The following is a 26,338-nucleotide window of genomic DNA, read 5'->3' on the forward strand; positions in this document are numbered from 1 at the left end:
TTCTTAACCTTGGATAATATATTTATCTAATTAGTTCCACTGAATCTTGATGAAAAGCAACACCTACAGTAGAGGTATCATTGGAGAGAGTTAGAGAAACTAGGTTCTTTAGGTTTTACCAAATGTTTTTCCCCACCAGGTGTTGAGTAATAAAAGTTCACAGAATCTGTCTATGTATATTTATCTGCCATGAGTAAAGATCTTTCAGATGTGAGATACCTATAAGCAGGAAAAAAAGGAACAAGAATCGATATACATGTATGATAATCTCTCATTAAGAATACTTCAAAATAGGTAAACACTATATTGCTACATTTATAAAAATGGCTTATTAGTAGCTTTGGCAAAACATTAACCTTTCTTTTCTTCTGCTCTTCCCTTCCATTGTTCATTGGTTGGACATAGTCAATAGCAGAAAGTATTCACTGTCCAAATTTCAAGGGGCCACCTTGCCAGCCATTTTAAGATTCATGACCCAAATGCAAAAGGAAGCCCTAATTATACCAAATTCCATTTTTTTTTCAGTCTCAAGAACTAATGTAAAGTGGAAAAATTAGGAAGGGCAAAGTAAACTTCAGTTAGTGTATGTTATTTTTAACACAAAACTCACCTGAAAAAATTTAAAGTGTTAGGTGTGAGGCTGAAGCACCTCAAGTTTTGATACTTAAGAGAAAGGCACAGATGAACCTTTGTGGATATTTCAGGTTTTATTATTTAATTTAGGGTTTTTTTGAAAAAAAAAAAAAAAGACAATATCCCCCTCCCCTCAAAACAAACCCAACCACAATAGAATTGCAAAGATAATCTCTCTCCCGCTTTTTTTTTTTTTTTTAAATTAAAAAAGCCCACCATTATCCCACTAAGGGAGGCCCTGGCCTCCACCTGCTGCAGAAGAAAAGGCTTCCAATAAGGACCAAGCCACAGGGTACACACTGCACCCCAAGACCCAATTTACTTCTGCTGAGCAGCACAGTGTTGTGCTGCCTCATTTCTCCCAACCAGCAAGCACCACTGTTGCCTCTTCTTCCTTACAGGCTAAAGTTGAAAGGTAGGGGGGTAAAATAAAAACAAAACAAGGAGCAAAAACACAAAAGGAAGGCACCTCAAAGTGTGATCCTTAGCCAAGGGCAGCGGCTGTCTTTGCCCCCACCCCAGCCCCACCCACATGTACACCTCGCCTGGGCAGGTTCTTTACGCTTTGCCACTTCTGCATAGCGGCAACAGCTTTTCACTCTCAGGATCTGGTTATGGCAGCTGTGACCAAACGGCCCAGACCAGTTTGGGCTGTTCCCAGTCTCCTCATTTTACAAAAGAATCAATGAACTCCTGGTTTGAGCTGGCACAGAGTGAGGAGCTTTAGGAGTAACACCACTAAACTCCAACTCTGCCTATGTTGAATTATTCGTTATTTTAAAGGCAAGACAATCTGTTTTTAGGTAATGGTTCCTGTACGGTATTTTCATGGATCTGGGGCCCGGTGGAAGAAAGCAGCAGTGGCTAGTGTTACCAAATAGGGGTCTAAAGAATAAAAGGAACAAAAATCAGAACAAAAATTAGATCTCTCTCTACATATATATAATATACATATAAACAGATGTGCATTAAGCCAGAAGTTGCTTTAGAACAGGGAGGCTTCTATCTTGCATCATTGCCCATCCAAGTGCACAATTTGGGAGAAGGTGCTAGGGCTTGCTGTGAAGAATAGACCTGAAAAGGGAAAACTGCATCTACACCAAGTGATCAGCTGGTGATCCTCAAAGAAAAGTTGAACTCTTTGAAGAGACAGCTAATCGCTTTCCTATCTATGTGAACTGAGAGATCCAACAGCTTTGGTTTCCATTTTTTCCCTCTATTCAATACGGTTAGGAAGTCTTCCTTGCCCTAAGGATGCTATACAGGGTTAGGGCAGGAAAGAAAAACAAGAAAGTAACCCCTCTGGTCAAAATGATAGGTCTTCCTGTTCCTTTTCAACCACCTCTGGGCAAACAGAGTGCCTTGGTCTTGCTGCTTGCCATTGCCTCATGAAAGTTGAAAAGGGGGTATAATTGATACAGCACCAGAAAGCTGGAAAAGAGGGCAGGTGTCAATCCACATATTCTCTTCTTTCTCCCCAAACTACTGTATAGTGGTGTGAGCAGGGAAGTGGAAGATGCAGTCCTCCTCTATGCCTATTTTTCCCTAACCATCCAAGGAATCCAGACACCAACTTCAGCTTCATTCAGCTAAGGCAATCCAGCCAATCACCACTGCTGGATTCTGGTTTGGGTGATTGAGTCAAAACAATTGATTAAGACAGACAAGTCAGTGAGAAAAGCACGAGCCAAGAAGTCACATGATCAGCTGCTTCCCTCCACTCTTCGTCCACTACCTCTTCCTGGGAAGAGTCCTGCTGCTTCCAGCTCAGAAGATATCAGGGCACATGTTCCAGTCCTGTTTCTCTTTGCTTTCCCAGTAGCCACCCCTGTATACATGGGACACCTCCTTGGTGTCAGGATCCTTCCTCCGCTCAAACCACAATGCCTTGTAGGGATCGTACGGGGTTCCTGCGCAAGGGAGGCAGCAGAAGAGAAGGGTGAGAATTTTCAGACTGATGAAGAAAGGTGTTAGACAGGCTATTTCTCCTGGGAATGAGACACTAAAACTTCCTTCCTAGGGAATGGCCACAGTTTAAAGGTAATCATACCTCCATACAAATAGCATCTTAGCTAGTGGTACTAGAAAAGACTTTGGCCCAATATGTGAAGAAAGCACCACTAATGGGGAGCACAGAATAGTAGATCAGGTGGACCATTGCCCAGATGTAAATATAAGGTAGCTTCTTAAATTCTTAAAGACTTCCTAAATGGAAGATGGGACACTTCTTACCATCCTCTGTCGCCCTCATAGCTTCAGCTTCACGTTTTTTACGGGAAAGGCGCTGCTTCTCCTCTAAGCGCTGCTTCTCTGCATTGGCCTCATCCCAGCGCCCGTTCTCCATGAGTCTTTGGTCAGGCCGGAGTCTGCTGTCAGTGGGAGCAGTACCACTTTCTGGGGCATTGAGTGTCAAAGCCAACTCTGAGAAATAATACATGTTCTCTGCATTCTTCCTGTACGCAAAAAAAGGATAACAATAATAGAAGTGGCAGCAAAGATCATGGGTAAGGCAGTGGCATATATTCATTTTCTCTCTCCCACCCTTTTCTCCCTCACAGGAGAGCTGTTTTAATTGTGTATTATTGTCACTCTCCACAGAAGTAACAATTCTTGATCCTGGGAAACTAGATGCATCAGTGGCCTATTGCTACTAACAGAAGGGAAACAGCGATCAGTTGTTCACCGATCAACTGAGCAATGAGAAAAGTTCCCCCCAAAGCACCTCAGTTTTAATTGCTTAATGTTTAATGAATCAGTCCATTTTTACCTGGATTTCAAGATCTGTAAGCATGCCTATTCATTGCGTTTGAAATGCTATTTCCATTTATTTTAATGATTTCTTTTGAGTGTTATTTGTTGAATATAGAAAAGAGTAATTACACTGACTATATGGTGGTGTGATTTAAATGCTATCACTATTTCTCCCCACTTCAACCAAAATCAACTGAATCCATAGATCGTCCTCTTCTGTCAGAAGAGAAAGTGTCTTTGCTTCTTCCACAGCTCCCTGCAGGAACCAAGCTCCTTCCATTACTTACGGGAGTGGGTTCCTCTTCCATAACACCACCCTGCTGTCCTCTGTTTCATGTGTTCTTAGACGGCTGTCACCACCATTCTCCAAGCTAGGATTCACCTTGAAGCAGTCAATCTTCTCATCCCAGGTGCCCAACAACATAAAATGCACTTTTCCTGATGGATCCAATACCTCTCCAGTGACCTGTTATCAGGAAAATTGGGCAGAGTTCTACTTTTGCTACTACCTTTTCAATAAAGGTAAACAGAAATCTACATACAGGATAGAATGTGGTTGAACAGTTTCCAGACCACACATAAAGTGAAAAGCGTTCATCCCGACTGCTCTCCAGAATACTGAGCAGCTTTTACATACAAGAAGGATGAGTTAGCCTGGCTGCAGGAGGAGCCCATTACTTCTGGAATAAAGCCCCTCTTGCTATCATAGAGGCTCATCCTTGCCACCCCACTTGACAATAAATAAAGCATAGTATTTCTTACCTTTCTGGCCACATCTCTGGAGAAGTAACTATAAGGAACAAATTTGAGAATACATCTCTCATTCGTTTTATGGTTCAGAATCTCAATTTCACCAGACTGGAAAGCAAAAAAAAAGGGGTGTGTGGGGTGGTGGAAAAGAAAGAGAGAAAATCAAACAGGCTCCATGCTACCTATGAATTTTTTTAAAAACTGTTACATAATTGCTATAGTGGTCCTCAAAAGATGGAGGAACCAGTCTCTAGGCTTTGGCTTCTAGCATTATTCTCCAAACATGCATTTGACAGCAACATCATCTTTTCATTTAAATGTTGCCTTACTGCAACTCACCTGATCTATCCATAATTTGCCCACAATGATGTTGTGTACTGTGGTGGTGACTTTTTTCCATGTATAATGATTGCCAGTTGCATGGAAGATACAATGGATGGTACCTGGAGGTAGGAAGATGATACACTTAAGATAGTTCCACAATGTTGAAGACTTCTTGTTAAGGTTTGATGGGAAATTTGTCATATTCAGTGGATGTAACCATTGCATATGGACATGGAAGACTTTAATTCTTATCCTTTCTTGCTACCTGCTATTCTTTCCATGCATGCATTTAATGGGCCTTTAAAGTCTGTACATATTCTAAATATGTCCAATAAATATATAGCAGATTACTGATCCCTGAATGCTACACTTAATGACCAAAATTCAGTATAGAGGCTTGCCATCTTTCTCACACAGCCGATGTTTAATTAGGAAAAAGCTGGAAACACCAGACCTAGTACTAGTTGGGGAGCAAACATGATAAAATAGCTTTATTAATTGGCTATGCCCTCCTAAAATAGCAGGCCACAAAAGGGATAGTCAGTGACCAGGACTCACCAAGTGGCATGATTGAGAGGTATTTGCCACGGAACTTGCTGGTGATTTTAATCTCCTGCCGAAGGGTCCAACCATGTCTGGAATCAGCATGATGAGCAGCAGCTGGAGGATGGTGGCTCACCTAGCAGATATGACAAATAAGACGAAAAAGGCATATTCAATCCTGGAATGAAGGGTTTAGGGATATGCATCAGAAGAAGAAATGAAAACAGATTCCAGCGATGTATTTACTAAGTCTCAAGGCACTTCATATAAAAGTAAACTCCACTGGTGATATAGATAAGACAGTCAGGCAGACATAATTTACCATATTTATAAGTCACTCCGATCAACTATAATGCTGGGCAATGAATAACTCAGCTGGCATACACAGTTAAATTAAGGCAAAGTTTGTCCAAATTAAAATAAACTATATAAGAGCCCTCAGGACAGAGTAGGGTCCATGTATCTGCTGGAATAACATGGCTTTAACTTGCCTCCCAAATACAAACAGGGAGAAGGCCATCCACATATCCATGGGAAAGGTCAACCAAAGAGTAGGAATCACCACTGAGAAGGCCTATCATCCCCATACTATAAACACTGTAAGTGCCAGAATTGTCCTGGGATCAAGGAACAGAAAAGGAACATGCTCTGCTTTTTACCTGTTCGCAGATGGAACGATAGCCATTTTCTTCTAATCGGTCTAGCTCAAACGTTTCCCCTAAGAGAGGGTTGAATGGCTTGCTAGTGCGGAAGACAGTCGTGGAGTAGGACGATACAGTAAAAGCTGCCACGTAACAGAGCTGCTCCAAGGAATTTTCACATTTGGCAGCCCGGTCCAACAAGTCATGGTATTCCAAGTCTTCTGTGAGACGCTGCAGCATGGATAATGGCTCGTTGAAATTAACCTGGAGGCAGAAGAAACAAGTGCTAGGCAGAAAATCCTTTCTAGGATTTGATATTAAGCATGCCCCAATTTGTGCCAAGATCAAAATCAAACTGTCTATTGCAGAATGAACTTTGAACAATAATGCTTCTTGGGACTACTTGGCTTTCTACCCTTTTCCACACAGCATGGGGTTTTACTCACAAACCAGATTAAAGCCACTCACCGGCATGGGGATCTTGGAGAGCTCCTTGCCAATGCAATTCTTCATGATGCTCCATAGGTTCAGGCTGTAATTTGGTTTGTGTGGAATCCGAGTTCTCTTCTCCTTCTTAGTATCCTCTCCCTGATGTTTGTACTTCGGGAAAAAAAGAAGACAATTGTAGATATAGTCTTATGGGGAAGGGATAACATGCATATTAATTCCTGAGCAAACTCCCTAAGACTATAATTTCCATTTCACTTTGCTAGAAAGCTTAGAAGTAAAGTTACTCTAATATCAAACACTCACATCTAATATATAAAAATGAAGACAACTATCCCAATAATGCTGCCTCTGGAGCAGTAAAATCTGCATTACAAATCACAAAAATATGGGATGGGTTAAGTTGTGGTAAGATTACTCATTTTTTTTTAATCTTCAATAAGCTATATCTCAAGTTATGGTTTAAATTCTTTCAATCTTATATTCGAATGAGTAACCTAGATCAGAGACAGGCAATATGATGCCTCATGATACTTTGGATTACAATTCCTGTAATTATTGCCACTAATCATTATAACTTAAACTGATGGGATTTGAGAGTCAAGACACTTGGAAGCTGTTAAAGGTCCTTAGCCCTAATCTAGACCTTCAACCACAGTTAAATCTTGATCATCCAAAAGAATCTAATAAAAAGTCACATCCCATTTCCTCCTCTCAAATCAAAAAAGCAAACTACCTGCTCATCAAGACTGATGTCACTGCTGGCACCACTTATGTTGCTGCCTGTTCGTCTAAAGGAGTTAGAAAGACACACCATAAGGAACAAGGAATTAGGATGCTCCAGCTGAGAAGTTCTCCTGGCCAAAACAAACTGTTCAAAAGGCAATGCAACAAAACATTGGCAGAGCTACATTATGCTACTTATTTTGCCAGAGTAGGAAATCATTAAGAACACGGTCAAATAGGAAACATTTATGATACTTGTTGGCAACTAGGGCTAAAAAAATTTAAAGTCAGAAGGGAATATATAAGCACTGTACAATTCCAAATAACTATTTTGATATAGCACTATTATTTAGGAATTCGTTAAATCTTCCAAGTTTTACTTCCCTCACTTATTTATCATCTAAAATGTTTTATCAGCATAACAAAAATGGAGAAACAGTAGTAAAAACAACTGAACGTAATTCAAAAATGTGTATCAGCTAATACAAAGTGAATCAGCAAAAGTCACAAACACCTAAAACATTAACATTAGCATCCAAACATTTAATTCTTGCTGCAGACAGAATTGAAACATGACATCATTTAAGCTAATAAGGGCCTGGGAGAATTTAAATTTAGCTAGAGCAAAAACATAGCAAGCTTCTTGGAGAAAAAAGAACATTCCACGACTGGGTGGCCTCATCCGAGATGACTCTCTCTTGCAGAGCTACATCCTGAGCTTCTGACTGAAGGAAGACTCAAAAAGAGGCCTCTGACGGACATAATACACTAAACACTAGTTATCTAATCCAAGGAATGTTGCAGGTCAGTTACAGGCCTGAACAACTGAGTGGTGATGATGTAAACACTACTGATCATAACTTGTCTGGATGGAGAAACCATCTACTATTGCTGCTTATGAATTGAGTTTCAATTTATTATCTTGCTATCATTAGTGATTGGTTCCCATACCCAATATGCATCTTCCCATCTCTGGATTATCTGTTCTGTTATTTCACATAGATAGTGATCTACATCAGCGGTCGGCAACTGGTGGGCCGTGAGAAAATTTTGGTGGGCCACAGAGAAATCTCACCCCCAGAGCACCCCCCCCCAAAAGCAATTAATCCAGGCTGCGCAGAAACACAAGGCTGTGCCGCCCAGATGGCCTGCGGGAACCCTCCCCGCCCACTCACTCCTTACTGGGTAAACTTGCCTGCTAAATTGCTATTTTTCCTTTTTCTGACCATCATCTCTTCTGCTGTGCTGGGAGATTTAGACTAGATTAGATTAGATTAGATTAGATTAGGAAGCAGGAAATGGTTGGATTTCTCGCTTTCTCGCTAGTCTTTAGATCTTCAGCTCAGCACAGCTGAACCTCCCTTAGGACTGAAGGTTTGCTTGCAAGCAAATTCAGTGCAGACTCACAACAAGCAAATTTGAGAGACTGAGCTAGCCAATGGCAGATAGATAGATCACTGAATGATTCTATGAGCAACTCAATCTGCCTGCTTTGCCTGATTTTGGGTAAAAGTTGCTCTTTTTTATAAAAATATTCAATATTTATATAAATATTTATATTTACATACAAGCCATGCCCAGCCAGTCACATGACCACCAAGCCACACCCACAAATTAGGCCATGCCCACAGAACCGGTTAGTGGTCCCTGAGATCTAAAATTATGAGTTTGGTGGTCCCTGAGGTCCAAAAGGTTGGCGACCCTTGATCTACATGACAAGTAAAGCAGAATTCTATGGGGCATCACAGAGCTGAGACAGCCCCATCGTTTTATAGTCACCAGGGAAATGTGGGGTCACGGCAATAGCAATAGCACTTAGACTTATATGCTGCTTCACAGCCCTCTCTAAGCGGTTTACAGAGTCAGCATATTGTCCCCAACAATCTGGGTCCTCATTTTACCCACCTCGGAAGGACGGAAGGCTGAGTCAACCTTGAGCCTGGTGGGATTCAATCTGCCAAATTGCAGTAGAACTAACTTGCAGTACTGCACTCTAACCACTGCGCCACCAAGGCTCTATATAATGAAATGCTATATAGATAGTTCTCACTTGATGACCACACTTACAACAGCACTGAAAATGTTACTTATGACCATTTTTCACACTTATGACCACTGCAGCATCCCCATGGTCACATGATTTTCATTTAGATGCTTGACAACCGACTGAGATTTATGACAGTTGCGGAGTCACGTGATTACCTTTTGCAACCTTCTGACAAACAAAATCAATGGGAAAGCCAGATTCACTTAACAACCGTGTTACTAATTTAACAACTGCACTGATTCACTTAACAAATGTGGCAAGAAAAATCGTAAAATGGGGCAAAACTCACTTAACAAGTTTCTCACTTAGCAACATAAATTTTGGGTTCAATTATGATCGTAAGTTGAGGACTACCTGTATTGTCTTTCTCTCTCTCTTACAAAGATATTTGTATGGGGAACCTGTTTTATGCATTGCGTTTTGTTCTCAGTGTTCTGTGGTTGCTCACTTTGATGAGGGTCACGAGATAAGGGAAATGTTTCCATGGATCTGGCATTTAAAATACCAAAGGCTGAAGGGCTGGAGCAGGAGATCACTCACTTGTGCCCCATGCTTTCGGGCATGGTGATAATCTCGGGAGCATCGAAGAACTCATTATCATCATCTTCATCACTCATATCCCCCTTTGACGAGCAACATTGATCTATAAAAAATGACATATCAACGTCACTTTTTATGAATGTAATTATCTGGGATTCTAGAACTTCAGTGGAGGATGTATGACAAGAGACAGGCTGGAAGAACAGTTTGGCTTTTACCTTTCGAGGAATCCATGTTGCCAGGTGCGTTGGCAGGTAGGACTGTCGCTCCACGGAAAGCTCTTTCCAGGTGATTGTGCTGCTTAGCCAGCTGCTCTAGGGTCTCCTCCAACCGGATACGCTGGTCGCGCTCATACTGTAACGACTTCTGCCATTTCTTGCTATGTGTCTGGGCCAGCATTAGGAAGTCTCGACAAGCCTGAATGGAAGAAGATATGGAAAATCATTATGCTGCTTTCAATATCATCCTCCTAAGGTGAAAACTATATGAAATTTTGCATTCTGGCATCAATTCATTTTTTTGCATTAACCTCTAAAGGGTTAATTGTTTTCTCTGCTTCATAATAGAGCTACTACAGGTTAAACTACACTAAAATGCCTGTTATTATTATGCTGCCAACAATGACCCCTTGTGGGGCAACACTAACTATAGAAGAGCTTCCTTCTTTCCATTAGAATTTATTGGATCCAATAGATATTTAATAATTTCCCAATGATTTCAAAAACACTTGAACAGTTACACTCAAATAGGCACAGTTAGAAACATTTGGTTACCAAAATTCCAATCAAAATATTTCATATGGCCCCAAGATCATTAATCACAAGAACATGAAGACTAACATCGACAGGAAGGGACAAAGAAGTAAAAAGGAGAGCCCACCAGATAATATTCTACATACAGAAACTTTAACAGACAATTTTTATCATACAGCTTAGAAAAGTCTTTTAATTTTAGTACTCCTGAATGTGAAATACCTAGATTTAAAATTAAAAAACAAACAAACACTGGAACATTTGTCTATTTAGAAAAAGGATTCTGGATATCTGAGAATGGAGTTGCCAATGTACACAATTTTAAATATCTAGAGTCTATAATAAAGTTGTATACAATAATGCTAGGTATGGAGAAAAAGGATAGAAACAGTATTTTTTGCACACCCATGATACTAAAATTATGTGATCATGCGTAATTCAAGACAGATAAAGGCAGCGCTTCTTCATACAGTATACATTTAAATGATGAAATTCACTACCATAAAAACTATGACGACAACCAAAGTGGGTAGATTTAAAAGAGAATTAGACAAACCCAGAGAACTTGGTTCTTAAAGGTTGATATATGCCGCTACTATATTTATGTCGGGAGCATTGAAGCGCTTCTGGGTTGAAACGACTGAATGGTGACACTACTATGGCCTGGGGGATGCCCAGTTGGGAGCTCCTTTCATGCCCCCCAAGTGTGTTGGACTGGACCCATCTATCCATTTGTGGTTGCCTGTTTTCAAACTGTTGGGTCAAGAGGAACTGGAATGTCTAACTGGAGCTCAACCAGTCCTGCAGCAACAATCATGTCTTGAACGTGACACTGCCAAATATCAGCCCAGCGTCCTAACCTCATGAGCCACCATGCTCCTTTTAGGTTGATGTATGATATGGTAGCTACACATTATCTAGACCAGTTTAATCTAGTGGTTAATGCACTACACTAGAAAGTGGGAGACTGAGTTCTAATCCCACCATAGGAATTAAATTCAGCTGGGTGATTCTGGGACAATCATTCTCTCTCAGCTCAACCCATTTCACAGGGTGGTTGTTATTGTAGGGAAAATAGGAAGGAAGGAAGTATATTAGGCATTTCTGCGTCCCCACCCCCTTGACTTATTTATAAAAACAATAAAGACGAAATATATACAAACAATGAGGCAGTAAGCATCATAATTCCAGGTGGAGTGGAAGGACGGGGGTGGAGAAATGAAGGAAAGGACTACTGAGCTCATATCTTGCTTGTAGGCTTTTCTCACAGAAATCTGACTATTAGAGCAACAGGACTCTGGATGAGTGACCCAGCAACACTCAATCTTAAAAAATCCCAGTTATACAAACATACATGGATGCCTTATTAATTTCTGTGAAAAGATGTAGCTTCCAAGATCAACAGTTCTCACCTTTTTATCTTCACATTTGGAATCCACTTTGAGATTTTTCAGCATATCTGAGGCCAACTACAACATTCCTAAAGGGCTCATTTTCACTGAAGCTATTTTTTTATGCATAAAACCATTTTGAAGTGAAAACACCCATTGTAAGAATATTGTGATGTCATTCTTTCTTCAAAGATCAGAATTCCAGTCCAACACACTTGGTAGCCACAGGCAACAAGGAATTCCATACAGGCCCATCAATGGCCTTGCAGAAGAGATATGTATGCATATCACTCAGTCCATCTGCCTTGAAGATGAGAGTAGGGAATGCCTTTGATCTCCTCAATGAAATCACAGCTGATTACAACTAATTGTGTGCCATCAAGTTGTTGTAAGCTTTTTAACAATTTTCTCCATGATGACCTATCCCTAACCTAGTATTTCAGCATTTCCAATTGTGCGCTCATCACTATTGTAATTATCTTCTTAATCGGAAAAGTAAATAATTATGCAAGCGGGTAAGATTTTTTTTATTTCTGTGCTATGCTTTCAACAACAGGAGGTTAGCCTAGAATATTTAATTATGGCAACTTCTACTGACTAAAAATACCAAAGATTGTACCTATTTGATCAAGAAGAGAACTCAGCTGTTTAAGATTTTTTTAAATCATAGGTTCCTTTATTCAGATATATAAATCAGAATTTGGTTTTATAGGCATATATTCAACCTCCCACTTCTAAATGCATCTCCTTTGCACAAATGTTTTTCTCAAGGTAGTTTTTCAAAGCACTAAGGAGTGCTGAGGTTACTAACTTAGCTGGAATCATAAAACTGCTTTTCAGACATTAATGGGGGTTTGTTTAGCTTAACTTGTTATTTATATTTCCTTTAAGATAAGAGAGATTGCTGCACGATGAACCCAGCACAGAAATGTATCCCAGTGTGTTCAGTGAAGACAAGCTTCTCCAAGATTCTGTTGACTCTGCCATTTCTTAACCTCCCCATCCTCCTTCAATTTTCATGCCTTCATCTGATGGCAACAACCAACAAAGAGTGCAATTGTGCTTTGAACCCTAATGATAAAGGTCACCAGATCTCAACATTGTGATGTAAATCTTATCCTATTTTTTCAGAAGATCCTTTTCCCCATATTAGTTTACTAATCTCTTCTGTTTCTTCCCAGTATCAAAAAACCTGATTTTTTTTCTGATTGGAAATTGATTTTAATGCCATTTTCAATTGGCTATGGGATGGCCCCTCTGAACAGCAAGCTGATGGCTATTACAGGGAAATAGTACTGTGTGTGTACACCAACACTCCATCACCCCACTCCCCAGCTTTTAGCAATCTACCTAAAGCTGAGACAACTAAACCCCCAAAAGTTTAATAAAAAGAAAATGTCACTATGGTGCTCTAACCTGAATATAAGATCATTAACTAGCCGGAGTATTTATTTGAGCATACCTGATTGTTTTTCTCTTTGCTGCCAGGCAAGATGGGGGAGGGGGGGAGAGGAGGAGGAAACACTTACATTAATCATGGCATTGGAAGTGATGCGGAAAAGTGTGGCGCGCTCATTGATTTGCTTGATCTTCTCATTGCTCTCAGCTGGCAGCTTCAGAGTCTCCAGTTCACTGAGTGAGCGCTGCAGAGCTGTTCCATGTTTGGCAATCAGATCATTACATGTGCTGAGATCCTCCACCTTGCTGGAGAGAGTGCGCAAAGTATTCTGTAGTTCTGTCTTGTCCGTTTGGGATACAGATTCTTCATCGCCTGACTCATCTGTGAGGAATAAGCTGAAAATGTAGTACCACAGGAGCCTATTTCTAAACCAGGCACATCTTCATTTCTCTTGTCTTTCCAAGAACTTGTGGAGGTGGCCTCATAACAAAAGGGGACAAACTTTCCAACCAACTCTGTACAGATACTTAATATGATAGGGAAAAATATACCTTACCCACATAAGCAAAATAATGTCTATACCCTCAATAAACAAGCAAAGCAAATAAGAAGCAATGACAGACCAGTAAAACAATAATAACACAAAGGTAGCAACCATAAAGACAAAGGTGTTCAAAAAGCAGAGGACCAAGAAGCTCTACGCTGCAAAGGAGCAACGATCCTTGATTATAGAAACACCTCTGAATATCAAATGCTGGACATAAGTTCTAGATAAAGAATACTACTTCTCTGCTCTAGTTATGACTTCAAGAGCATATGGCCAGAGTCTGTTCAAAGACAGAAGGGTGGATTAGTTGGACCTTTGATTGTTTTTCTTAAGCTCTTTTTTTAAAAAACAAACACACCCCAGATCTCTCTAAAAAAAGTTGCATCACTCTTCTTCATCCTTCTCCACAAAGAGTGAGTCACAAACCAGAATGACAGTGAACTGTGAGCACAAATATTTAAGAGTAAAACACAGACACAGCGTGAAAATCAATAATATAGTACTGTGTTTGGCAAGATTTAAAATACTGTATATTACTCTCAAACCAAGGTAATGGTCGTAAGAATTTGGAAGGTCAAGGAGTTCCAGGACAAACCAACTTGCAATCTACTACATTTTAAAATTAAGTACAATAATCTGTATGATTAATGGTCCTATTATTGCCTTTACCTTAGACCACATGGAAAAATAAATAGTGGACTGAAAATTCAAGAGCTAAAGCAAAGCTAATATTGGCAACCTTCAAGGTGAATTCAAAAGATATTACTGGACAGATGGCATTTTGCTTTGAAAGCACTGAAAATGTTGTTCCAGGAAAATCTGCCAAATACCTTCTTAGTTTCCAGAGCCAAATTCGTAATACTCCATGAAAATGAAAAAAAAGGCCACCATACAGGAGCTAGTGGCACATTTTTCATGTGTTTTCCCTTTCACAAACAGTAAATAAGTACAAAATTACAAAACTAAAGACAAGTCAGCAAAGTATGCACCTAGTGCATACCAAGCAAGGAACAAAAGTATTTTCAGAAATAGCAACATTTATATCAAGCACAGTCATATAAGAAACTGAGGGTCTAAACCACAACTTCTTAATCACAAAGGTTTCTTCTATACTGGAGTAACCATATGATACGGACTTTTGGGTATTTTACCTAATCAGGTATAAAGGACTCGAGGCATTAGATGAGCCAAAGAGTCAATTTGATGGTATCAATAGAAAATAAGTCTAACTGGTCCTGGGAAATCTGATGCTTAAAAATAGAAACCTCAATTTTGAAAAGTATATTATATTCATAATTCAATGTGGCCAATGGCCTCAGTATGCCCTACACACAATTCAGAGGGCATTGAGCAATTTAACTGAATAATAAACATTTGGTGTTTGGCAGAAATTCTTGCTTCAGGGAGCTGGACGTCTGAACAGGACAAACTGGAAGAACATTCATAATTCCCAGCTGAGAATAAAATGAGAGATACTATCTACAAATATTTTCTTAGTCACATATACACACTATATACATGACAGCCATATACAAGATGTACATGATATATCTTTCTATGCATCCATCTACCCATCCTTGAAACCACAGGAGAAATTGGATATTAAAAATAATGGAGTAGGATGAAAAGGATTTGATCAACCTCAGTTACTTTCCATTGGCAAGAGTCATAAATCATGCAAGTTCAGAGCTACTCACTGCCCTGTTTTTCACATTACTTCTCTCAGATGTTTCCTCCACAATAAGCCGTTTAATATTTCTGCCCCTCCTCCACATCCTGCTCTATCTCTGTTGCTCTTATCTTGTCTTTTACCTGATTCTGCCAGCATTTTAACTGCTTTGGCTTTGGCCAGCTCCAGGGCTGTGACCCAGCGCTGCCGCTCAACCTCTGAGCTGGCCTTCAAGTGGTAGGTCTGTGCCCCTCCATTGGAAATAATGAAATTACAGGAGTCCTCCACAGTGATGTTTGCTGTGGCCAAGTTGATGGTTCCACGGCAGGTGTGTCGCATCTCTGCTTTGGATCTGTGGGCAAGGCACATAGAAAGCACAGGACAATGAAGCAGTAAAAGTATCAGCAGTTTAGTCTGAGATTAAAAAAAAGAGAGAGAGGAAAAGCTATCTTGTTTCCTTTACTATTAACAACAAGCTAGAAACACCATTAAGCTGTATTTAACTGATGTCACTCAATTAATGGAAGGCTCTGTGATCTGGCAGATATTTTTGTTGGCAAGAAAGGTGAGGGAGACAATTTTATGCCCATCCATTCTGAAATCACAACACATTATTTCCCATCCTTTTCTGAAAGTCACCAAATCAACAAGACTAACTGGGTAGGATAATGGTGAGAGGCTGCAAGACAAGAAGAGATCATGAAAATTAATCTCCCTCTATACTCAAATTAATGGATGCTCTCATTGAAAAAGCCACTCCATGATACCAACAGAACCCCAGCCATTTCCCTTATATATATAAAATAAGTAGCTAATCTTTCGTGGGGCAGGTCATATTTATCACTGGAATATTTCAGGTCATAGCAAGTGGGCGGTTTCAAAGTAAATGGAACTAGGATCCCTGGCCAGCGAGTTATATATTTTTAAAACTGTGTTGCTTTAGGCTTACATGATAGGTTTTTTAAAAATTCATTTCTATTTCAATTCTGCGATCAATGGGAGGAGGCTCTATGGAATACAGGGGAGGGGGAGATAAGGGGGGGGGGAGATGAGAGGGGAAGGGGAGAGACAGGCTGCCTGATGCCCTGGGGCAGTAAGTAATCTGCTACTGTTCCCCCCACAAGGAAGAAGTCTAGGGATTTCAATGATTATAAATTGCTTAAGAATAACTACCAGATGTGATGTTCACAGAACCAAAGAAATGAGCTACCAATAAAAAAATGGGCTTCTAGTACATAAAGCAATGAGACTAGAAGCAGAATGCTAAAGCAGTTTTGCATATGAACAGACACGGTTTAAATTATATGATTAGAAGAAAAGTGGAATTAATCTGAGCTTCCAATTATTAAGTATGATCATGTTAATACCAGCTATATTTCTTCCCTTCAGTATGTACATCTGGCTCTCTGATTTTCTAAGCATTCCTCCAATTAATTATTTGTACAGCAACTGTTTTGTGGGGTCGATCAGTACTATTCACATTTTTCAAATCCACAGCTGGGAATAAAATCTGGTTTAAGACATTATGAATGTATGGCAGCAACAATTCAAATTTAAAGTAGTGTAGATTCTCTAGCTATCAAGTGAAACGGAGAACAATTCTCTTTTGTTTCATAGTTCTAACAAAGGTATTGACTAGTTACACATTTTAGAATTTTCTCTCTCATGGACAAACATGATTAAATTTGTTTAATACATTCCTGAACAGTAACCCTATAGGCAGTAATTATATGACACTAATATGACCGTACCCACCTAGTTCAAGTATCCCTTACTCAAAAAGAAAAAAACCACTCTTCCACAGATATATTCTGTCCACAGAAAAACAATGAGTCACATCATACCCTGCCAGACAGTGTGAAATGGTACTGCCTAGAAATAATGTGTTAATAGACACTTCATTTCTTTGATCATACTAGCTATATCCCCAAATTTCAGTAGCGTGCTGCTCAGTGCCTCCAAAATTATGCAACCAGAATGAAGCATCTCATCTGTCTAATGCAGGCTTTCTCAAAATGGTGCGTTTCAGAAATGTTGGCATTCTAATTTCCAAAATTTCTGGCCACTCTTTCTGTGGCTATAATCCCTGCCCATTTTGGGAGGTATAATCCCAATTCGCTGGAAGAAAACAGGTTGGGAAAGGCTGGGCTAATTGCACCATAATTACACCTAGTGTAAGAACTCCGGCCAAATAACAGTGAGAATTATGATTTATGTAGGTTCAAATCCAGAATTATTTACAAGCTAGTGTTAAGCTTCCAAGAAAACCAAAGTGGAGGTGCACGCAGTGCAGGAGCATCAATTTTTTTCTACTGACCTGCAACAAGTTTGGTCTATAAATTCAGTACTGAATTTTGTGTGCATACCCAATTTAATACAAATGTATATGTATAGATGTTATTTGTGCTTCCATTTGAGCAGTTATATCACAAGCATCATTTGTCAAAATGTGCAAAACGGTACAGTATTTAGTTAAAACATCTTTGGAGGTCTAGTTATGAATTGACTTCAGGGGAAACAAAGGTGGATTTAAGATGCCTCTGCTTTTTGCAGAGGCAAGGACCATGACAGAACAAGGAGCTTGCAAATAGATTAGGGCCTCAAAATTCTTGCCTGGATAAAAGGGAGAAATTGAAAATGCATACAGATGTTCCTTGAAACCATAAAACAGCGGTTTCCAGAGGGTTTTAGACCTTTGAGAGCTGGGAGAGCCAGCTTTGCACAAGCCTTGGTGCAAAGAGACATTGGATTTGCCCACAGTTGGCCATTTCTGAAAATGGCTTGTTAACCCCCTTTTAGAAAGAAGTTATTTCACAGATTAATTTTTTTCTAGAAAATATATTGGTCGTGTTTCTGTTCTTTAAATTGTATACTAACAGAAAATAACAGGGAGAAAACAAGAATTAAGTACTGCATACTTTATGATAGCAAAAAAATATCGCAAATGTGGGGGGGAATTCTTCATCAAAGTTAGAACAGTCTAAATAACATAGTCTCACTGTGTATTTCAAATAGTATTTTATAGCTGGGAATTTCAACTAGAGATCTAGTTGATTTAGTAGATTTAGAAGATGGGACTGCAAATGCTAGTTTATATACTTAATTTTGGATTTTTATTTTTTTATTATTTTTTTGTTAAATATATGGATTTAAATGATAATAGTGAGAGATGAGTACATATTATAACAATCTTTTTAATAGTGGATAAAAGTATTTTTTTCCTTTTAGCTTTTTTTCTTTTTGCATACAGCATAAAACACTCACAAAAAATGCTCAGGGTCTTTCCTAGCACAGAAAATTGTCCCAAGATTCCCTTAAAGAACAAAAGAAAAACCCAGCAGCCATTACATTCTTCAAATGTTTACTGTGATACACATCAGTCACAAAACCCAGGAATGAGGAAATTTTAAATATTTGGGGGGAGGGGTGGAAAGCAGTGTGAGCAGATGGGAATTCCCAGCTCCAGACTAAAGGAAAAAGGGTATGAGTATTTGTTGTGGCATCCAAGGGTACTGGTGATATCAGGATTAAGCATATGTTATTTACGTGGAATCTCTGGAATGGAAATCAGTAACATATCCTAGTTAGAAATACATTTGTGTGTGCATGTGTGTGTGTGTGTGTGTGTGCAGATATGAAGGGATTACCTAATAATTATTAAAGATGAAATCCAACACAATAAGGAGGGACTAATTTGGGAAAATCTAGTCCAACATATATGATGAGCCTACCTCTATGTGTATATACACACCGTTCCCCCAACCCCTGGGATATCTCCTTTGACAACAAGAGCTAATCAGCATTTCATCAATGAGACCACAATATTTGTAAGAGAGGCTTTGTTTGTCAACCATACCACAATTCCTTCCTTTCTTTCAATTCTCTCAAAACTGGCTGTAGATATTGCTGTGCTCCCAAGGTTTGCAGAAATAACCAACCACACATACCTTTGGACATTCACCCAACTCCTCCCCGCTCCAGCCTAAACAGAGAACAAAGTCCTCTTATATTGATTGACCTGGTACCAGACAGAGACATCTCTTTCCCACTGAGAAGCTGAGGAACGGAGTCTGGAATATTTCTAACCTACTTGGAAGGAAGGACACAGAAACTGCCAACAAGTATCACTACAAATGCCACTGGCTTTCTACCTCCCCATCCCGAGTCTAGGGAAAGTAAAAAGGCAGGCCTCCTTCTCAGCAACTTCAGACCACCAGAGAAATATGACCTCCTGTTGCCAGCTCTTCTTATCCACCTGAGTCTGGTTGCTTTATGAATAATAAAGAGCTTCTGGTTAACAAGCAAGCGATGTTTGATGATGGCACTTTCTAATCATGTTTCTTTTTTCTACAGGGAGTCCTTGACTTACGACCAGTGGCATGGCAACCATTTAAAGTTACGACACTCCCCCCAAAAAAAAACCTAGTGATGACTTGATTTTGAAGTTACAATAACTGTATTCACCCAATGATCAAGGGGTTGCATTTTGCGCTTTTGGCAACAGGCTTACTTTTACAGTTGTTTGCAGTGTCCTGCAGTCCTTTGACTGCGATTTTTGATGATGATGATTAATAATAATATTTTGGTCAGTTCTCTGGGTTTACTTCTAGTTTCTGGCAAAAGAATCCCACCCATTGAGCATAAGGGATTTACTTAAGAGCCATGGCATTCGCTTCATGATCACCACAAAAATGCCAAAAAATTGGGTCTGGTCACATGATGTCTCAACTTATGACCACAATTCTGGGCTCAGTTATGGTTATAAGTTAAGGACTACCTGTACTGAAGCTACACATAATAGGAATTTACATGAGGATACTAAGAGCTTACTGAAAAATAAATCCTGGAAGAAGGTACTCTTATGTTAATTTCATACTGCTGCCAAGCAAGCTACATGACTATTTTCATGAAATCATCAGAAGATACAATCAGACACACCGTGGAGTTCAATGATGAAAAAGTAGAACCACTAGCAAGCCTAAATTTGATTTGGGAACAGAAAGAATCTGCTGAATATCAAAAATACAAGTGTAAAGATGTTTGTATAACCTAGATCCATAATTCCAAATACAGGTTGGCCTCAACTTACAATCATTCATTTAGTGACTATTCAAAGTTACAGCAATACTGAAAAAAGTGACCTATAACCATTTTTCACATGATCATTGCAGCATCGCCATGGTCAAGGGATCAAAATCCAGGCATTTGACGACTGGCATATATTTATGACAGTTACGCTATACTGGCCTAATGGCTGAAGCACCAGGCTAGAAACTAGAAGACTATGAGTTCAAGTCCCACTTTAGCCATGAAAGCCAGCTGGGTGACCCGGGGCCAGTCACTCTCTCAACCCACCCCATCCCACCGGGTTGTCATGGGGAAAAGAGGAGAAGGAAGATGTGTTTGGATATGTTCCCCACCTTGAGTTGTTTGTAAAAATAATAAAGATAGGGTACAAATTAAATAAAAATACATAAACCTGTAATCTTCTCAATTAGCTTCTGACAAGCAAAGTCAATGAGGCAAGCCAGATTTGCTTAACAACTGCATGATCCATTTAACAACTGCAGTGATTCACTTAACAATTGTGGCCAAAAAAAGGTTTTAAAATGGGGCACAACTCAGTTAACTGTCTTGCTTAGCAATGGAAATGTTGGGCTCCATTGTGATAGTAAATCTAGGACAGCCTGTCCTAATCTGCCCTAATGACATATTTAAATTGAGAGATTAGGTTTTCCTTTGATGCCCCTCTTTCCATGCAAGATCACTCATGTGAAATCTTGCTGCACAATTCTATAAGTATCTACTCAGATTTAAATCTCACTTATGTAAGTTTGCAGATTTATGTTGTTTCTCTGCAGATTAATTTAGAAGCAATTCCCACTGTATCATGTGAATTTATTTACAAATAAGATTGTATATAGCCAGGCTTTACAAATTTTCAGGAATGTCCATAACCAGGTTCTTACATTCATGGAAATGTTTCTATTTGAGATGTATAAGGAATAATATCCCTGCCATTTCATTAGTAGTGTCATAAGCATTTATAACTGAAAACTGAACCTGTTGCACAGCTCAGATAGCTGGAGGCACTTTAAACAGTACAGCATTATCTACTGAGCTCAGGAGACACTTGTGTTTTAATTTATCTCCTGGAAAATGGTACCTTAAATATATTTAGAAGGACATTTACAATATGCAGCATGGTTAACATACTCTGTATATAATCTCAAGTATTGATCATAAAGTCATAATTTTGTTTGTTGAAGAGACAAACGAGCTTAAGTTCAAATGCTTACCATATAATTATGGTAAGAATTAACCGACCAGCTTCTATCAAATACAGATTTCCTTTAAACCATGTCATTTTTAAAGAGAAAAAAATGTTCCAAGACCAATAATTTTCTCCTCACAAAAAAACCCTATTATTTTTTTTAATCCCATTTCTATTCTGAATTTCAGTTTTCTCAGATCAATTTTCAGTTGCGTGGCTTAAGACTATCACACATCAACAGCCCAACAACAGAGTGACAACAAATTCAATGTTTATGATAGAATAGATGAGGGGCAGATGATCCCATCCTTTCATTTCAGACTGCCTCTGAAGGTTTTCATCTATACTACAATGCCTGATTTATAAAGTGTTTTTAAAACAGAGTTCTGTGCTTGGCAATGGAGAAAAGAATTGCTAACCACTTGGCAGCTAATAAAATATACTATATTATTATTTACAGATCAGTAATTTTATGAGTCTAGTTAGCAGGCTGATTTATTATTTCAAATGTCTTCATGCATTAAACCCCAAATAAAAGTGATGATGCACAAGACTGGGTTCCAAATGGAACATCACACATAATTCAATGGAAGAGATACTTCAAGTGGTAATTACTCTGCATTTTGAAACAGCAACTAGTAGCAACTTTTCTCTTGTACAGCAATAAAACTGCTAGGTAAACTCAGGACAAAAAGGAAAACTAGTCTCCCTTTCAAAGGAAAACAAATTCTTTAAGCAAACCATAATAACATTTATCAATACACAAATAAATTTTCTAACTTCAGAAATGCTCTTTTGATTTATTGCAATAATCTCCTGTTTGATCATTTAATATAGGAGCAAAGCCAATGTCAAAATGCTCCACCATATCCAATGCCTTTTCCTTGTAGTTCTGTAGGGCACAGAATAAGATGGATGCATTTGAAATTCTCCATCTATTTTCTGGATTGCTTCCCCTCTAATGGCTGGTCTAAATTTTCCTCTGGAGTGAGAGGATCATGTTTCTTTAGATCCTTATCCGGTCCTGCCTTGCCTCCAGATAGACACATTTCCTCTTGGTGCTTCTGAGATCAAAATGACCTTGGAGAGCAGATTCCTTGAAGCAGACAGGAGGGATTCAAAGTCAAATTTAGTATTCTGAAATTAGAGTCCCTCCACCTCTGACCTGAAGGACTTAGGAGAATACTACAGTCTTTCAAATAGCAGATTATACACTTCATTAAACTAAATGGTTTAATTTACAGAGAAATGCACACAAACTTATGATGCAGTGGCCCACAAGATTTGAAAGTGAAAACTTTGTTGCTTAACCTGCAATGACATATTAATATTTATATGAAATATATAGGTGGGTCAGAGAGAGAGGCAACCCAGCACTGTAAGTGCTTAAATATTGCTTAGCAGAAAAAATATTCTGAAGATAAATTAAACACAAATGTACCACAATTTAAAGGAGAAGCATTTCAAATGGGATTGTTTCTAAAAGCAAAATCTAACAGCTTGGAATATTATAATTTTAATCCAGCACTTTTCAAAGAAATTGAGGGCAGTATTCAGCAGCTTTTCCTATCCTCACACCTCAGTGTGTGTGTGTGTGTGTATGTATTTAATTAATTAATTAATTAATTAATTTCTGTACTGCTCTTCTTCTTGGAGGACCTTATAGCAGTTTTGTTTTTTCCAAAACCAAAAATGTTTGTAAGGGGAGAGTCTTAAATAAAATTAACAAAAATAACTCCAACAATGCTCAAAGACAGAAAGTACAAAAATTAAAACAAAGCTAATTTATCAAAAAGACCACCACCATCACCACAACGAAAGAAGTAACAGACCAACTTATAAGACGATTTGGTCCTGAAGTTATTTCATAATGCATGCATGAACAAACATGCCTTAACGGTTTTCTAAAGAAGATATAGTATTGTGGAAACCAGCCGAACTTTCCTTCAGGGGAGAATTTAATTATCTAGGCTGTAGGTAGCGAGAAATCCTCAAATAAACTGGGTTGAAAATGTTTTTGTTTTGTCTGCACAGCCAGCCATTTAACATAGTTAAGCAAGAATGTGAACCTATGCCTTTGTCCAAAGTATGCTATGCCACATCCACAGCCTCAAAAGAGCTGCAATGTGTGACATGGAAAGTTTGTGAATAACGTTTCCAAGCTACCGAAATGAATGCTTCTCCCAACTTTGATAACACCTATCTCAGAAGAGTTAATTATTCCCTCAGCAGTAGCAGACACAGTCGCTTAGATTTCTGGAGTGAGGAGACAACACCTAGTCCAGGGGTCTCTAAACTTGGCAACTTTTAAGACTTGGACTTCAACTCCCAGAATTCTCCAGCCAGCTATGATCTATCTATCTATCTATCTATCTATCTATCTATCTATCTATCTATCTATCTATCTATCTATCTATCTATCTATCTATCTTCTTAGGTTCTCGTGGGTATTTGTATGTGGATCTTTGGTTATTCGGGTTTTCTCCCACATAAAATTGGAAGTATCTAGGCCACGTTTTGATGAAGTCTCATTCATCATCTTCAGCTTTGTGCTTTTCAGAGTAATGTGAGAAGCAGCAGCTGCAAGCTCACCTTACTCTGAGAAGCACAAAGCTGCTGGCTGGAGAATTCTGGGAGTTGAAGTCCACAAGTCTTAAAAGTTGCCAAGTTTGGGGACCCCTAGTCTAGTCCATAGCTGTGTAGAGCTTGCAATTTGCAACTGGCTTATAGTGGCCACTAAATATGAGTTAACTTTTCCTATTCTTTAATGGCTTTAACATCAGCAGCAGTAAATAATATCCAAGGTGCTTAATTTAACTTAAAAACAAGAGGACCGATCTCTCAAAACACTGATGAGCTGAAGGTGCTGTAAATCGGTGGAAGGAACATAGAGGAAAGAGGGGGAATACAAAACCCCACAGCCACCTCTTAACGCGTAGAAAGGGCGGCTCTTCCAAACACTGGCCAGACTGGGTGGGATTTGGGCGTCTGGCTAAACGAAAGAGTGGGACCCCCGTGACTTCCAAGAAGCCACTGGACTCCCAACTACCAGCAGCCCCAACTAGTTAGTGTCGGACAGAGAGAGGTGGTTTGGTGGCAGGTTTTGGCCTCCCACTGGCGGCTGGAAGAGTACAGCTGCCCCCACCCCACCATTCCTGCTCCGCCCCGGACGCTACTCGTGCCGCGGCTGGTCCTGGATACCCTCGTGCCACGTGGCAGGAAAACGCAGGGCGCGGGCGAGCCTGCCGGTGGGGCGGAAGCTGAGGGGAAAGGGGCAGCCCGGCGGAGGCGGCCGAACGGCAAGAGGGGAGCAAGGCTCGGGCGGCCCTTACGAGGGAAGGACAGAACCGGTCCGTGCGGGCGGAAGAGGACTCGGCCTCACCTGTAATAGCTGAGAAGCCCATTGCTCAGCACGAACCATCGCCGCTGATACCCTTTGATGTAATTGGTCCATTTGAAAAGCCAGCCTTCCCGAGCAGCCCCGGAAGTTGAGCTCGTTGACCCGGAAGCGGAAGAAGAGCTCCCCCCTGGAGTGCTCGTCACCCCCCCTGGGGCCGGTCCCCCAGGGCCCAGTGTCCCTCCTCCGGCGTCACCTTTTCCGGCACTTGGCCCCGGCGATGGCAATGGGGTCACGGGGCCAGGTCCGCAGGTTCCTCCTGGGCCGGTGGTTATGGGGCCCACTGGTCCGCCAGGCGTCATCCCTGGGCCGGGTCCTGCTGCTCGCAATTCCGACATCGCACAGCCGCAGAACCGCTGCCTTCGCAAGCCCGAGCTTAAGCGCCGTCTGCTAACGGGAGCCGAGGAAGCGCCGGAGGCCGAGCGCCTCCCTCCTCCCTCCTTTCTTCGCCCTCCACCTCACCGCGCCACCAATGGAATGGCTAGCAGCCCTCACAAGCCCTGCCTATTCTCAGCGTCCTCCACTCCAGGAGCTGGAACCCCGATTGGTACTGCCTCTGGCGACTGCTATTGGTTGCCCAAATCGGAGGGGCGGGACTCCTCGGGAAAGTGATCCGTTCATGCGCTCTCTCAGCTGTCTCGTTGGCTTTATTTATTGCCCCTCTTATTGGTCGCCTCTTCTGTCGTTTTCTCTTAGGAGCCAGTAGGAAGTTCGGAGGAGGGGTCTACCATGATGTAATTGTAGAACTGGAACTCCTGGCTGGAGAGGTATGCGTGGTATTTTGGCTTTCCGCAATAATGGGAGTTTATGGAACAGACGAAGAGAAGCTCCACGTTCAGGGGGCCGCCGATCTGCCTACAACTGGCGAGGCTTACTCCATTCAGGGGAAAGTGCAGTCGCGTCGCAGGCTCCCTTAAAATTCTGGCCACAGCCTTCAAGCGAATCATCCCGATGTTTAACATTTACTTCACATTAAATCCCGGGGTTTTTTTTGTTTGTTTTTTGTTTTGCACTTTATCTGCTTTTCCTTCACGGCTATTGGAGACTATCGGCCAAGCTTCGTACCTTTGCTGAACTGGTGTCAAACGCGGTCGACGGCAAGCGGAGACTTGGATTTCAAAAGGGAAATTTAAAATCAAATAAAAAAAATAATCCGCGGGTCCCTAAATCTCTGCGTTCACGGTGCGCGCCCCCGATCGAAATCGATCTCGCTCGTTTCGGTTACAGCAGGGCAGCTGAGCGCCGCATGTCAATATATATATATATTGAAAGCCTATAAGTATCGCACAGAGGCTTGGATCTAAATATAGAGGCTATTGTGTTTTTTGCTGATGAACGTGGACGTCATCTGTTCTAATCTCCCGGTGTAACACAATTTTTGTGGTGTGGATCTCTCTTCTTTCCAGAGAGAAAAGGAACTGCTATTTGGGCATTTGGAAACTTTGCTTCTAAACTCCCCCAGGCTAAAAAGGCTTTGGGAATAAGAGCTGGACTTGTGTCCAGAAAT

The 26,338-nt window shown here is 40.3% G+C and overlaps 1 protein-coding gene across 1 annotated transcript; it reads right to left on the reverse strand.

Annotated features, from left to right (window-relative positions):
- Positions 1–688: 688 nt before the first annotated feature.
- Positions 689–25,334, reverse strand: OSBP (oxysterol binding protein). Its single transcript, XM_087920764.1, has 14 exons — positions 24,817–25,334; positions 15,304–15,512; positions 13,075–13,325; positions 9,621–9,819; positions 9,403–9,505; positions 6,826–6,880; positions 6,111–6,242; positions 5,661–5,906; positions 5,017–5,137; positions 4,474–4,577; positions 4,147–4,242; positions 3,672–3,850; positions 2,866–3,086; positions 689–2,543 (listed from the first exon to the last, which is right to left on the reverse strand). Exons 1-14 carry the CDS (start codon positions 25,167–25,169, stop codon positions 2,401–2,403), a joined length of 2,412 nt encoding a protein of 803 aa, XP_087776890.1. The 5' UTR covers positions 25,170–25,334; the 3' UTR covers positions 689–2,400.
- Positions 25,335–26,338: the final 1,004 nt, after the last annotated feature.

Source organism: Pseudonaja textilis, chromosome 1 (genome assembly GCF_049901715.1).
Source record: "Pseudonaja textilis isolate UNSWEBS1 chromosome 1, rPseTex1.2, whole genome shotgun sequence".
In the NCBI taxonomy this organism is placed as follows: domain Eukaryota; kingdom Metazoa; phylum Chordata; class Lepidosauria; order Squamata; family Elapidae; genus Pseudonaja; species Pseudonaja textilis.

What these genes read in the sequence shown, in the direction of transcription:
- OSBP (XM_087920764.1), bottom strand. Translation starts at nt 25,169, where the DNA reads ATGTCGGAATTGCGAGCAGCAGGACCCGGCCCAGGGATGACGCCTGGC. An exon ending in CAACATGGATTCCTCGAAAG is followed by an intron (nt 9,506 to 9,620) that starts GTAAAAGCCAAA and finishes CATTTTTTATAG; the next exon opens with ATCAATGTTGCTCGTCAAAG. An exon ending in TGGAAGAGGAACCCACTCCC is followed by an intron (nt 3,087 to 3,671) that starts GTAAGTAATGGA and finishes TTTTGCGTACAG; the next exon opens with GAAGAATGCAGAGAACATGT.